Source organism: Panthera onca, chromosome B3 (genome assembly GCF_046562875.1).
Source record: "Panthera onca isolate mPanOnc1 chromosome B3, mPanOnc1 haplotype 2, whole genome shotgun sequence".
Taxonomy (NCBI): Eukaryota; Metazoa; Chordata; class Mammalia; order Carnivora; family Felidae; genus Panthera; species Panthera onca.
Window position 1 is genome coordinate 119,972,234 of NC_138344.1, and position 15,786 is coordinate 119,988,019.

The following is a 15,786-nucleotide window of genomic DNA, read 5'->3' on the forward strand; positions in this document are numbered from 1 at the left end:
ATTTATTTTATTAGAGTGATTCTGTCATTGAATATACTGATCACTCTATCTCAGGTGAGCTCACTCAGCTTGCTCAAGTAAAACCAAGGAGTTTTCTTTAAGATACAGAGCTATTGTAGTTTCCAGGTATCATGCCCACGGATATGGGGGCTGTTCTTTCTGTCTCTTGGTAGTTGCCCTGCTCCGTATGTATGAGGACTTCTTTGCTCCAGTGCGTACCGCCAGCCAGCTTGGTTTCTTAGTTTCCCTAGTTTGAATTCCTGGCAGAGGCATCTGACTGCTCATACCTTCCCCGCCCCCTCTGCCTCCCCCGCCCGCCCCCCCGAAGGCATGTCCTAGCTTGTTAGCATCCAAGGATGGCTGCCCTGGTATCTTTCCCTGGTTTGGTTAGCTGGAGCTTGGGGTTGGGGATGGTTGGGAATCTTTTGGTCGGTTGCCCCCTCAGCAGGACTATGGATGTGGCCGGCTTTGGGAAAGTGTGGCGACATGTGCAGTTTTCCCTGGGATTGATTATTTAGTTGTGTTATATTTCGGAAACACAGTTATATAGAAAGCATTTGATCAGGATTTATTTTCTGTTTCAGATCACCATGAGACAATGGAAGAAGTGAAAATAAAGCAACCCAAACAGCAGGCAACAGAAATTCACTCTGATAAATTATCTCGTGAGTGACTTCAAACCTACATAGATTTGCCGCTCTCTGATCAATCCCTAAAAGAGGAGAAAAAGAGTCGTCAGATAGCTAATGAGGCTAAAGCATGAGGCATTACCCCACAGAAGTTCTTTTGTGCGTTCTTTCTCTTCCATTAGAATGTCCTCGTATTTGTTGATAACCCGTTTTCCTTCTGAAGAACTTTTCATTTTCTTAATGTTTAGAAATTCGGAGCACTCCCTCCCCGCCCGCACCCCCCTCCCCGCCCCTGAAGGGTGAAAAGCAGAGGGAGAGGAGTTAGCTGTCACTACCAGAAACTTTGTCCTAATGCCCTAGCATGTGCAAAATGCCTGCTCTGGTTGATGGAGGCGGTCTCGACTCCAGCTTTTCGAAAGGACTAAAAATAAACTGTTTCTGTTGCCAGGTTGTCTCGGTAGGCAAAATTCACTAAGTTCATGATGAACACTCATTAAAGTCTCTATCTTTCATGATTTCTGTTTCACACTAAGATTATTCTGATGTTTAAAAATGCTTACTTCACGTTGTATAGAGGTTATGTCAGTTTTTCCTAAAATGATCTGTTTTGTTTTGTTTTTGTTTTAATAGGATTTACCACTTCAGCAGAACAAGAGGCTAAATTAGTCTATACCAATTCTTCCTCTGCTTCTTTCTCTGGTCCTGCTGCTACTCTTCTGCAGAAAATTCCCAATACCCACTTGTCATGTATTGTTACAACTTCTGACCTCTCACCGGGGCCCGGCCATCATTCTTCTTTATGTCAGATTCCTCCAGCTATCCCCAGCATGTCTCACCAGCCAACAATTGTACTGAGCACAGTCCCTGACAATGCTTCTCCCTTCGTGCATCCTGGGACACAGAACGTACCAAGCCCGGCTGGCCTGCCCCGCTGTCGATCAGGCAGTTACACCATTGGCCCCTTTTCCTCTTTCCAAAGTGCTGCACACAACTATAGCCAGAAACTGTCTCGTCCCTCTTCAGCAAAGGCAGGTGAGTGAGAAAATGAAAGGCAGCGCGCAATGTTAGCTCCTCCCCAGCCCCAATAAGGAAAAACAACAAAAACAAAAACAATGCATTCTCTTCCCTTTGCCTTTCAAAAGACACACACACTGTTCTGATGAGACTGAGGAAGTCTTGCATTTGGTCCAGTAGTGTTCATTCAGATACAAAATGAAACAGGGCTTCTTTGAGGTGCTGGGGATACAGAGATGAATAAGACTGTTCTATATAGCAGCAGCTTATAGTCTAGTCAGGAGATTTTCCATCCCAGATCATCATAGACCTGCAAGTGTGCTATATGCATTCTTTCTGATTCAGATAGTTATTTTTCAGTGTATTAAATTTTTTTTTAACATTTATTGATTATCGAGAGACAGAGAGAGACAGAGCATGAGCATGGGAGGGGCAGAGAGAGGGGGAGACAGAATTTGAAGCAGGCTCCAGGCTCTGAGCTGTCAGCACAGAGCCCGACGCGGGGCTCGAACTCACGAACTGCCAGATCATGACCTAAGTCAAAGTCGGATGCTTAACCAACTGAGCCACCCAGGCACCCCTTTTCAGTGTATTTAAAGTCAAGTGTGACCGGAATAAAATAACCAAAGAATTCTTAAAATAAGGTATCTAACTCTAAATGAAGTAGGTAGACTCATATTACCAGTCAAGTTTTCCCCCCATTTTTAATAATAGTTTCGTTGAGATATAATTCATGTACTATAAAATTCACCACTTGAAAGTGTGCAACTCAGTGGCTTTTAGTATATTTACATAGTTGTGCAGCCAACACCACTGTCTTGTTTTAGAACATTTTCATTATCCCCAAAGAGATCCCCTACCTATTTGCAGTCTCTGCCCGTTTCCTCCTCCCCCCAGCCCTGGCAACCACTGAACTACTTTCTGTCTCTATGGATTTGCCTATTCTGGGCATTTTATAGAAGTGGAATCGTACAGTTAGTGGTGTTTTGTGAATGACTTATTTCACTTATAATGTTTTCAGGGTTCATTCACGTTGTAGCATGTATCAATACTTCGTTGCTTTGTAGAAATGTAGGCTGAAGAGTATTCCATCGGGCGGATATACCTTACCTTGTTCATTTATTTATCAGTTGATGGGCGTCTGGGTTGTTTTCCCTTATGGGCTATTATGAATATTGCTGCCGTGAACGTTTGTGTACAAGTTTTTGTGTGAACCCATGTTTTCATTTCTCTTGGGTGTGTAGTGGAATCACTGGGTCATACGGTGACTTTATGCTTCCTTTTATTGAGGAACTACCAAACTTTTCAAAGTGACTACACTATCTTGCTGCCAGCAGTGCAGGAAAGTTCCAATTTCTCCCCCTCCTTGCTATCACTAAAACTATTGTCTGTCTTTTTTGACCCACTATTCTAGTTGGTTTGAAGTAAGTAGTGTCTCATATTTATGGTTATCATTTGCATTTCCCTAATGACTAATGAAGTGATGATGAACATCTTTTCATGGGCCTATGGGCCATCAGTATTCTTTGGATAACTAACTATTCAAATTCTTTGCCCATTTTTAAATTGGGGCATTTGTTTTTTATTGTTATGTTCTTTATGTATTCTGGATACAAGTCCTTTGTCAGATACATGGTTTTGAAATATTTTCTCCCATTCTGTTGGTCATCCTTTCATTGCTTTGAAGCACAAAAGTTTTTAATTTTGATGAAGTCTAATACACCTATTTTTCTTTTGTGCTTATGTTTTGGTATCATATCTGAAAAACTATTGCCTAAACTAAGGTCACAAAGTTTTATATGTATGGTTTTTTTCTAAGAATTTTATAGTTTAGACTCTTTCATTTAGGTCTTTTTTCATTTAGGTCTTCTTTAATTTTTTGTGTATGATGCAGCATAAGGGTCTAACTGTATTCTTTTGCCTATGTACATTCAGTTGTCCCAGCACCGTTTGTTGAAACAGAGTGTTATTTCCCTTTGAATTGCCTTGACATTCTTGTCAGAAGTCATTTAATAGTAAATGTAAGGGTTTCTCTCTGGTGTCCCAGTTCTATTACACTGCTCTATATGTCTGTCTTATGCCAGTACCAGATTGCCTTGTTTATGTAGCATTGTAGTCAGTTTTGAAATCAACAAGAGTGATTCTTCCAACTTTGTTGCTTTCTTCCATATTGTTTAGACTATTCTGGATCCCTTGCATTTTCATGTGAACTTTAGGATCAGCTTGTCAATTTCTGCAAAAATAAGCAGATGGGATTTGGATAGGATTGTGTTGAATCTGTAGATTAGTTTGGGAAATACCTTACTATTGGTCAAGTTTTTAAACACTTTAGTTAAATATCCATGTTAATATGAGTTACAGCTAAGCTATGTTTTGCAAGTAGTCAATTTGTATTTCTTAATTAGTATCTGATTTCAAATGAAATGGATATTGTAATATGCAGCTTGAATCAGAGATTAAATGTCTACTTTACTAAGTCATAATTATGAATATATGCATGTATGTGTGTCTGTGCTAATTCTGAGTGGTTATTCTTGTGATTTAATCTTCTAAGATCAATAATAATAGTAATAATAATGTCTGGTTTGAACTTTTTTCTCCCATTTGAGAGAAATTCAGCAAAATTAGTGTCTCCAATACTCTGTATTATCAAAACTTAAAAAACAAAAACAAACAAAAAAAACCTTCCTTTTTTACACTTTTCCCAGAGAGGGATAGGGAACAGAAGGAGCTAGTCAGTTCAAAAATATTTTTCAATTTCTGTTGTGATTTATACTTTGACTCATGGATTGTTTATAAGTATATTGTTTAATTTTCAGATAGTTGGCATTCTCTACTTCTTGTAATTGGCTTTTAGCTTATTTCCACAGTGGTCAGAGAACATTCTGAATGACTTAAAGTAGTAGTAGACAACAATATAGTAAATGACAATAACAGCCTGGAAGTGATTCGAGTTACATTTTTCTGTGGTTATTGAATAGTTTGGGAATGAGATTAAGACATTATTTAACTTTAGTCTTTTTAAAGATAAATATACAGTATGAAATTTCAAAGGTCACCACTAAAAGAGTAACACTATGGAAATTCTAAACCTATGGGAAGAAGAAAAATGGATTGAGCAAGCAGCTTAGAAAAAGCAAGAGAAATGAAACTTAAAAGATGGTAAACCAAGTCCCAATATGTCAAGAATCAAATAAATATAAATGGGTTGGACTTGTTAGAAGAGTTAGAAGAGAAAATATTGAATTTTCTAAAAATCCAACTATATTCTGTTTACCAGAAAGATACACTTTAAAGATAAGAAGAACAAGGAATGGTTGAAAGTAAAAGGATGAAGAACAAAATGCCACGTAAATACCAACCAGAAGAAACGTGGTGTAGCTATATTATATATGCTAAAATAGACTTTAAGATAAAAATTTTCTTGGGGCACCTGGGTGTCTCAGTCGGTTAAGCATCTGACTCTTGATTTCGGCTCAGATCATGATCTCCTGGTTTGTGAGTTTGAGCCCCATGACGGGCTCTGCACTGACAGCACGGAGCCTGCTTGGGAATCTCCCTCTCCCCTCTTTCTGCCTCTCTCCCAAAAGAAACATTTTATTTTATATTATTTTATTTTTTAAATGTTTATTTTTGAGAGAGAGAAAGACAGACAGAGCACGAGCAGGGGAGGGGCAGAGAGAGAGGAAGACACAGAATCGGAAGCAGGCTCCAGGCTCCGAGCTGTCAGCACAGAGACTAACGTGGGGCTCGAGCTCACAAAATGCGAGTCATGACCTGCGCTGAAGTTAGTCGCTTAACCGACTGAGCCACCAAGGCGCCCTTCAAAATAAACATTTTAAAAAAAGATATACAATTTTCTTATAGATACAGAGAGTAGTTACATAAGACAGAAGGCAAAGGTTTATTTAGTTCAGCTGAAAGGCAAAACAGTTCTAAATGCCCTTAATAAAATAACATCTAAATATATTAAAAAGATTGATACATGAGGAATCTACAAATCCCCTTGTCTCAGTGGGAGATTTCCGTGCTTCTATCAGTTACTAATAGACTAAACAGATTTTTTTAAATCAGCATTTGATTTTGAAAAGCATTTAAACAAGTTGATAAACTTTATCAATTGATCATACATAGGACTGTGTACCCAATAATTAGAGAAAACACCTTCTAAAGAACATATAATATATTCATAAAGCCAGTCATGTCCTACATTATAAAATAAGGCAAAATTCACAGAATTGGTATCACAGAGCCACATTCTCTGTCTACATTGCCGTCAAATTGAATGGTGATAACAAAAAGATACAATATATAACAAATCCTCAAATTTAAGAGTCAAACACCAGGTATTGCATGGAAGTGTTGAATCAATATATTGTATACCTGAACTGGAGTTTAGTTAACTGGAGTTAACATAAAAACTTAAAAAAAAAAAATTAAAAGTGTCAAAGAAGAAATCATAGTGGAGGTAAATGTAAAAGTATTAGAACTGAATGGTAATCCAAAAATTGTGTGTCCATATTTGTGGAGGGCAACGAGAGGCAGTATTTAGAGGGAAATTTACTGCCTTAAAACTTATGTTTGAAAAGAAGAAAGGCTGAAAATTAATGTGCTAAATATTTAATTTTAGACATTATAAAGACAACATCATAAATCTAAATAAAAAATAATAAAGATAAGGGCAAAAATCACAGAATTCAGAAATAAAGCACAGTAGAGAATATCGAAGCCAAAAGTTCTTTGAAACCTTAAGAAGATGGACAGACTTCTGGTGAGATTGATAAAGAAAAGAGAGAAGACATGGATAAATAATATAAGGAATGGAAAAACGACAGAATGTACATATATTTCATTGGTGACAAAAAGAATACTGTTTTATTCCAATAAAATTGAAAACATACAAAATGGACAAACACAAAGATGTAACTTACGTAAAATTGACTAAAAAATGAAGAAAGCCTCAACAGCCCTGTAAGTATCAAGATAATTGAAACAATAGTTAAAAAAATTCTCACAAAGAAAATTTGAGGCCCAGGTAATTTCGTAAGTAAGTTCTAATAATCTTTCAAGGGGCAGATAATTCCAGTCTTCAGCTCTTCTCGAGAATGAGAAAAGAAACAGTCATCCTCAGTTCATTCTGTATGCCTAGTTTAATCTTAATAACAAAAACCAGTTGAGGATGGTAGTAGAGAGGGAAATTGTAGACAAGCTTCATTTATGAACATACATGCAAAAATTCTAATCAAAATGTAAGCTAGCCAAATCCAGCAACATACGAAAGAGACAGGACACCATAAACAAGCTTAGCCAAGGAACAACAGGAAAATCTATAAGAACCGCAGTAGAAAATCTATAAATGACATTTGCATCAACAAATTAAAGGAGGAGAACCATATTCATCTTAGTAGATGCAGAAAAAGAATTTGATAAAATTCTCCACTCATTTGTGATAAAACTCTCAGCATACTAGGAAGGGAAGAAAACTCTCTTGAGCTGAAAAAGGCTATCTGCCAAAACTCTACAAGAGGTATCAGTATAGGGGTGCATGGGTGGCTCAGTCGGTTGAGCATCTGACTCTTAGTTTCAGCTAGGATCATGATCCCAGGGTCGTAGGATCAAGCCCCACATCGGGCTTTGTGCTGAGCATGGAGCCTGCTTGGGATTCTCTTTCTCCCTCTGCTCTGCTCATGTGTGCGCTCGTAAAAAAAAAAAAAAAAAAAAAAAGGTATCAGCGTAAATGGGAAAATGTTGAAAGAATTTTTTTTAGTGTTAAGAGCCATAAAAGGATGCCCACCAACATTGCTTCTATTTAATGGTTTACCAGAACCAGCATAGTAAGATAAGGAAAAGAAATGAAAAGCATAAGGATCAAAAAGGAGGAAATAAAGTTTGTTTATTTGCAAACTAGTCTATGTCTACATAGGAAGTGGAAAATAATCAACAGATACATTTTAGAAATAATTATTTTAGGGGCGCCTGGGTGGCTCAGTCGGTTAAGCGTCCGACTTCGGCTCAGGTCACGATCTCGCGGTCGGTGAGTTCGAGCCCCGCGTCAGGCTCTGGGCTGATGGCTCAGAGCCTGGAGCCTGTTTCTGATTCTGTGTCTCCCTCTCTCTCTGCCCCTCCCCCATTCATGCTCTCTCTCTGTCTCAAAATAAATAAACGTTAAAAAAAAATTTAAAAAAAAAAAAAAAAAAAAAGAAATAATTATTTTAGCAGTATGATGGCTATAAGATCAATATTAAAAATCAATAGCTTTATCTATATATTAGCAACAAAGAGCTAGAAAGCATGTTTTTGAGGGGTGCCTGGGTGGCTCAGTCAGTTGAGACTCTGACTCTTGATTTCAGCCCAGGTCATGATCCCAGGGTTGTGGGATCGACCTCTGCGTTGGGGTTTTGCACTGAGTGTGGAGCCTGCTTAAGATTCTCATTCATTCTCTCTCCCTCTCCCTCTCCCTCTCTCCCCATCTCTCCCTCTCTCCCTTTCCCTTCTCCCACTCTCTAAAGGAAAATTTTTTAAAAAAGCAAATCTTTTTGTATTGTGGTTAAATGTATATATAATTTACCATTTTAACTATTTTTTAATATTTTTTAAATGTTTATTTTTTTTTTATTTTTTTTTTTAATGTTTATTTATTTTTGAGACAGAGAGAGACAGAGCATGAACAGGGGAGGGGCAGAGAGAGAGAGGGAGACACAGAATCGGAAGCAGGCTCCAGGCTCTGAGCCATCAGCCCAGAGCCCGACGCGGGGCTCGAACTCACGGACCGCGAGATCGTGACCCGGGCTGAAGTCGGACGCTTAACTGACTGAGCCACCCAGGCGCCCCATAAATGTTTCTTTATTTTTGAGACCGAGAGAGAGAGAGAGAGAGAGAGAGAGAGAGAACACGAGAACGAGCAGGGGAGGGGCAGAGAGAGAGGGAGACACAAAATCCGAAGCAGGCTCCAGGCTCTGAGCTGTCAGCACAGAGCCCAACATGGGGCTTGAACTCATGAACCATGAGATCATGACTGAGCTAAAGACAGACACTTAACTGACTGAGCCACCCACATGTCCTCCCTTTTGACTATTTTTAAGTATACGGTTCAGTGGCATTAAATACATTCACATTGTTGTGTAATTGTCACCACCAAGACAACAATACATTTAGGGATACATTTCGGAAAGAAAGGAAATTTCGTAAGGCTTTTTGTGAGACATTAGAGAAAACCTAAATAAAATAGATTAAATAGACTATGTGCATGGATGGAAAGAGTCAGTGTCCTAAATGTTTCCATTCTCATCAGATTGGTTCCTAGATTCAATACAATTCCAACCCAAACCGCGACAGGTGTGTTGGTATACTTGACAAGCCCATTCTCAACGGCAAGAATAGAGAGAACCTATGAAGGAAGAAAAATAAGGTGGAGGAACACCTTATTATGACTTATATAAAGATCTGATAATTAAAACAATGTAGTATTGGCAAAGGTATAGGGGATGGACTAACGGAACAGAATAGGAAGTTAGAGACAGTCACACAGATAGATGGAACTTTTGATACATGACCAAGATGGCATTGTACATGGGGAAAGGGAGGGGTTTCTCAATATGTGGTGCTGGGATAATTGGTTAATAATACAGGAAAAAAATGAAATTAGGTCACTGAGTCATACTATGTGTAAAATCAATTTCAGATGCGAAACTTAAAACTTCTAGGACAAAATAAAGGAGACCCATCTTTAAGATCGTATGATACGAAACAAGTGAAAACATAAAACTCCCATAAATTAATAAGAAATAGAGAACCCAAATGGAAAAATGATCAGTGGGATCAGAAAAGAGGTAACACATGCTTGGCATCATTATTAATCAGTGAATGTAAGTGGAGACTACAGTGAGAGATTTTTCACCCCCTTGGAAGTGGGAAGAATTAAGATATTTCATAATACTAAGTGTCGAAGGGATGTGGATCAATAGGAACTCTCATATTTTGTTTGTGGGAATGTAAAAAATGCCACTTTGGCATGATCACATAAATTTGGAAATGTACATACTCTGTGATTCAACAATCCCATTCTTAGGCATATGCATAAAAGAGGTTCTTCCACATGTGCACCAGGAAATGTTTTCAAGAGTGATCATCGCTGCACTGATAATAGCAAATAGCAAATAATAGCAATGAGCTTGAAATAACCAAAATACCCATTGATGGGAAATAGAAAAAGAAGTTGTGGTGTGTTTGCAAAATGGATTGCCAAGCAGCAGATAAGTTAAGGAATGTTAGCTATACCTCGCAAAGAGGAATCTTGAAAGTATGGTATTAAATGACAAGAGCAAATCCTAGGAAACTACGATAGCAAGATACCACTTTCGTAGAGCACAAAACCAAGCAAAATTATCTAGTATTTTATTTAAGTATGCATACACAAACCCCACAAATACATAATTAGAGATACTTCTAAAAAGGAAGGGAATGAATGGTAAGGGGAGGGAGGTAAGGGATGTCTCAAGGGAGCACAGGCTTGTTGCACATTAATTGGTAATGTGGTTTTGAGTTGGATAGTAAGTTCACAGCATTCATTATAGTATTCTTTATAACAACACATCTGTTATAAATAATATTTTCTATGTATCTCACAATAAAGTCAACATGGAAAAGTTACAGATTTTTTAAAGCAGATTGTGTATACCAAGTGATCCCAGTTATATAAGGACAGAAAGGAAACACATTGTAGTGTTCCTACTTTCCTGGGTTTAAAAATTTTTCCGGTGAGATGTGTGACTTCCATCATAGAGAAAGTATGAACCTTGATTTTATGTTAAATAATTTCTTTTTACCAGAATTTCAGTGCCCCCAGATAATAGAACTCTGTGATATTACAGTTGGAAAAAGAGCATTTAAATCTGAAAGGAAAATGAGTCACTTGGAAATCTAAGAGTATTGCTGTTTTTATATCTAAATACACTGTTTTGCTTTTTTCTGTTTTCCCTTTTGAGCTTGGTAAGAAGGACTGTGGCTAATTTGGCAGTAGCTGTTACAGACAACTGACCAGAAGAGTCACATAACAAGAAATAATGAGTTTTAAAACTACATTTTTTATTCATTATGATTAGTAAATTCTAGGAGTGGTTGTTCCCCACTGCCCGTGATGAAATCTCGTGTGTGTGAAGCTTTCATAATAAACAAAAACATAGTTAATAAATGCTTGTAACAACTTGGCGGTAAGAAGAGTTTCTTGCGCATGGTAAGGATTTAGTTTTATTCGTGTGAGCATTCAAAGATAGTTTATTGCTCTTTAAGTTGTCAGGATCCTTGGGATTCAGTCAAGTATCTGTTGGCTGACATTTGTTTGTCATCACCCTAAGTTTTTCAGGGCTTTTGTCCGAAGTGGGTAAAAACTTTTCTCTCTCTTTCTCTCTCTCTCTCTCTTTTTTTTTTTTTTTTTTTTTTTTTTTTTAGCAGGGTCATGCCATCCAAACAAGCTGCATTTGGGAGTGGCTAAAACACAAAAAGAGGGAGAAGATGATTCTCCATCCAGCAAACGGTACAACCCAAGTATGGTTACGGCCGAGCTCCAGCGGCTGGCTGAGAAGCAGGCGGCCAGACAGTATTCCCCATCCACCCACATCAGTCTCCTCACCCAGCAGGTACGGACAGTTGGGGGACCGAAGAGCTCTTTGGTTCCGAGGATTGTATCAACAACAGGGCGCTCTGTCCTTCCCTGTCTTTGCTCGTCTCCCATATGCTGATGCCTGTTGAAGGAGGATGCGTTGGTGTGAGCTGAAGAGTGAAAGTGTTCTCTTCATCTGTAAAGAAAATAAGCTTCTGTTACAGGTATTCCACAGTTAAGTCTGCTGCTAGCTCTGATGTCCTCATTTCATGGATAAACAGACTTGAACGTTCAGCTGTCAAATACACATTTAAAGGATCTTTAAAAATAACTTCTTTCTTTGGTATGATTTTCCAGTGAGTTCTAGTCTTGTAAATCTTTTTACCAGAATGCCGTAACATTACCTTTTACTTTTTTTCTTTCTTTTTTTTTTTTTTTTCCAACTGTACCACCTTTCATCTCATGATCTCAGGACATGTTCTGGGCACTGGTTAATAAAGTATTCCAGCACACCTTTAGTCAACACATATCATTTGCCCCATTTTACAGATGGGGGAAACTGAGGCTGGAAGAAGTAATATAATCAAGATCATTCAGAAAGCTGAATAAATGGAAGTAGATACCAGAATTTTGACCTTAAGCTATATGTATGATAATAAGCTTATAACACAATAAAGTTAGATGAAACTTGCACAGGAACTTTGGGAGTGTTTTTGCCCTCCTCGCTGATTATTCCCATGGTATTTAACCAGAAGTGGAAGCCATATCTTCTCCCTTTCCTTAATGCAAAACGGTATCAAAGTCCTCCAAAGAAATTATTATGATTTAACTCCACGGTAATATTTTGCTATCTCTCTGTTGCATCCGAGTCTTAATTAGTGGCAACTCTGTAATGATAATCAAGTCTAGAACAAAGTGAAGCTGAAAATTACTTCCACCACATGTTAAAAGTAGGCAACACACTGCTCCCTGGTGGCGCCCTGTTTCTCTGTATAAAATTGAGAACCAAAATTAAAGGTCAGGTTTAGCTTTACTTCAGCCTCATCCCAGTGTGTGAGGCTGTACTGAATTTTCTTCTAAAAATCCCTACTCGTTTGAAGGGATCAGATGAGGAGGCCCGATTTGAAATAGGAACACAGGATCCTACGAGGGCAGTGCGGAGATTTGACGGGCTGGCGAGTTAGATTTTAGTGTTGGAACGCTGGGAAGAGGGACTAGAATGTCATGACCATGGTCGAATGGGAAGGAACTTTGAAACGTGAAGTGGCTATGAGGAAGGGAGAGGGCCAATGATCCGCTACACGTTTTTTCACCGGGTCATTGACAAGAGTGTATGTTTCTAGTTTATAAATGAGCAGCTAGAAGCACCCAGGCATTAGGGAATTTTCTTTGCAGTCACAGTAAGAAACATAGCCAATATTAGTGTTTACATATTTTCAACTTCTGTCATTGGGTAAGCTACGAAGCTTGCAAAATGGCAAGATTCTGATCCTGTGGACTCCAGGGTGATTGTATCCTAATTGGAAAATAATTTCCTTCAGTCCATCTTTCTTATCTAAGGAGAACTTCAGTGCCAGTGAATTCAAAGTCCATCAGACTCCTATTCGTAGGAATCTGAACTTGCCATTAGATGTCAGTCTTAACTTTTAAAGTCTGGTAAGAGGGTAGTTGGTGCTTGGTACAGTACTGAGGGAGGGGCCGTAGTATGTAATAAGCAGGGTAGGGTGGTAGAAGGCGAACTAGACTAGCCAGCTGAAGATCTGTCTTCTGCCACTGACTAGCTGTGTGACCTCGGACAGTTGACTCAGCTTCTCTCAACCTCAGGGTCTTTATTTGTTGGGGAAAATGTAACAGGGTCCTGAGGATAGTATGCAAAAACTTCTTTGTAAAGTCTAAATGCCATGTATTTGGGAAATCCTGGTATTTCAGCCATAAAAGGCTTCAAGTAATAAATTACTTAAAAAAATTTTTTTTTAATGTTTATTTTTGAAAGAGAGAGAGACAGACATACAGAGCACGAGCCAGGGAGGGGCAGAGAGAGAGACAGAGACATAGAATCTGAAGCAGGCTCCAGGCTCTGAGCTGTCAGCACAGAGCCCGACGTGGGGCTTGAACTCACAAGCTGTGAGATCATGACCTAAGTAGAAGTCGCATGCTTAACCGACTGAGCCACCCAGGCGCCCCAAGAATAAATGATTTTTAATTTGATTTCAAAAAGTTAAGTTTTTGGATAAAATGTACTGTTACCAAAATGAACTTTGTTATTGAAAAGCTCAATTATGTTATCTGGCTCCTTCCCCTCAGAGAAAGCAATTCCTTAATTTGGAATTTGGAAAATTCTTTTATTCTTCTTCTAGTAAATAATAACTTATTAGAGTGGCTTCGTATGGGCTCTGGCTCTTGTGTTTACTGGGGGGCGGGGGGGGGGTGTGCAGACCCAAAGTGGGGGCAGCTCTGCCCTTCTCTCTCAACTTGGACCATGAAACCTTCAACGCTGCTTCAGCAGAAGCAGCTTTGTGTTCGGTAATCACTGTAAGTGCTTTTTACCTGTGATTGTTTCCAGTTCCTATTTTGTGTTTGTGGTTTTTTTTTTTCTTTTTTTCTTTTTTCTTTCTTTTTTTATCCAGTAGGATTGATACTTTCTTAATGTTTTCTGATTGTTTTGTTTTGTCTTTACTAATTTTCTTCCTTCTGCTTTTTCTAGCTTTATTTCCTCCCAATTTCTTGAGTTGGGTACTTATTTTCATTCCCTCTTGTTTGTCACTATATTGAAAGCTGTGAATTTTCCTCCCAAGTGTCACTTTCATTATTTCCCATAAGCTGATGTATCTTTACCTTGCTCTTTTGGGTAAGGTATTAAGAGACCTACTACTAAATAAGGAACACCGATGTTAAATTATTTGTGTTTTGGAAGATAAGTATAAAAAATTGAAATCCTTGGGTCCATTTTTGAAAAATCATTTTATTTTGTCTGTAATTTCAACTACCTAGTCCATTAAAGCTTTTAGTGGCATTCTTCATAAAACTTTTAATTCAAATGTGGTTTTTTAAATTTATTCATTCAAAAACATTTTATTAAGCTGTTAGGAATGTTCCGGACTTTGGTACTGAGCCACGGGGATGATATAAGACATAGTCCTTGGCATGAAAAAACTCACAATCTGGTAGGGGTGACAGCCACATAAACACATGAGAGTTCTAGCATGGAAAATGCACAACAGAGATATTTCTAGGGGATAAACAGTACGACCGAAAGAGGTGACACCTAACCCAGCCTGTGTATGGGAGTGAGAAGGCCAGAGCAGCCTTCTTGGAAGAGATTGTGTTGAAACTGAATCTTAACGGTGGACATGTGGGTGGAAGAAGAAGGGTGAGGACAGGTTTCAGAACACAAGCTAGCGTGCATGCATGTATATATGTATGCATGTATGTATAACAGCAGGCTGGTTAGTGGTATTGGACGATAGGGAATCAGCAGAGAGCAGCTAGGATGGAAGCTGGAAGAGAAGACAAGGGCTGATTTAAAGGAGAGCTTTCTCTGTGAAGGAACTTCTCTATATCTCACAGGTGACGGGCCATAGAGACCCAGTCGGCTTTGCCTTTCAGCTGGACAGCTCGGGTAGCTGGAGGAGGGCAGATCGGAGGGCGGGGCAGCATCACCCCTTTTCCTTCCTGCTCACTGGTGACCACGCCGAGGAAAAGTGAGCTAGCCAAAAGTAGAGAAGCAAAGTACTCCGACAACCCCAGAATTTGATCATAAAACTCTGCAGCACCAAGGATTTACATCAGAGGCTAAATTCTTATGGATTTGCATGGCTAGAAACAGAACCCTTATTTATTAGCTTGTAACAACTTTCACTACCTCTGTTATGATTTAACCTTATTTATAGCTAGGAACACCTAAGAACCTCAGACTTTTCCTTGCCCCACGAAGTGGCCACAGTAGCCACTTCAGAATGCTTGCCAGCATGTGTATGCTTTCAATATGCTGGAAAGAGATAACGTGTCCTTAGCGTATGGTTATTCAGCAAGTACCTTACGCATCTGAGCAGAGAGCAGGTCAAATTTAGTTCTTTCCCTTGACACCTGAGAGGCTGATTATCTTTGGGGGATGGGATTCTTTAGAAGCCAGAGTGTACATCCCTGAAAGCAGGGTTTTCTAGGAGCATCTTTCACCTGCTGGGTGGGGGGAGCGCTGCGGTAGCTGACAGGGCGCTGGAGGAGATCTTGAGTCTCCCTTTCTCCACCTCACTCAGTGCTGGGAGACATGTGCGTTAGCCCTGCAGCACTCTGCGCCCACGTTGCCCTTTGTGGTTACGGCTGTTCGTGAGCAGAAGAATGTGGCGAAGGAGCCCGGCTCTGTGGTGAGGAGTGGGAGGCTGCGACTCAGAGGGAGCGCTGGCCCTCTCTGTGCGGGCGAGTGTGAGATTTCAGGACCAGCTATCATTAGGAGCAGCTCCAGCTCCTCCAGCCTGGGAGTTTAATCAAAGGAATAAGAGCAGACCACCCAGGCGAGGGCTCCAGGGCGAACGAATGTGCTGTGTC

General features: G+C 39.3%; 1 protein-coding gene across 19 annotated transcripts in view; it reads left to right on the top strand.

Annotated features, from left to right (window-relative positions):
* Window positions 1-15,786, top strand: part of TTLL5 (tubulin tyrosine ligase like 5) — a 286,889-nt gene that overhangs the window by 117,794 nt on the left and 153,309 nt on the right. For 16 of the 19 annotated variants that reach the window (XR_013556016.2, XR_013556017.2, XM_078447984.2 and 13 more), the window contains 3 exons: window positions 585-665; window positions 1,260-1,661; window positions 11,091-11,278. Coding sequence is in view for 17 of the 19 variants with exons in the window: in XM_078447984.2 (XP_078304110.2) it covers window positions 585-665; window positions 1,260-1,661; window positions 11,091-11,278 (671 nt within the window). In the remaining 2 variants the exon portion in view is untranslated. The remainder of the gene's footprint in view (window positions 1-584; window positions 666-1,259; window positions 1,662-11,090; window positions 11,279-15,786) is intronic. The other 3 variants (XM_078447986.2, XM_078447991.2, XM_078447993.2) reach the window with 1 other exon arrangement.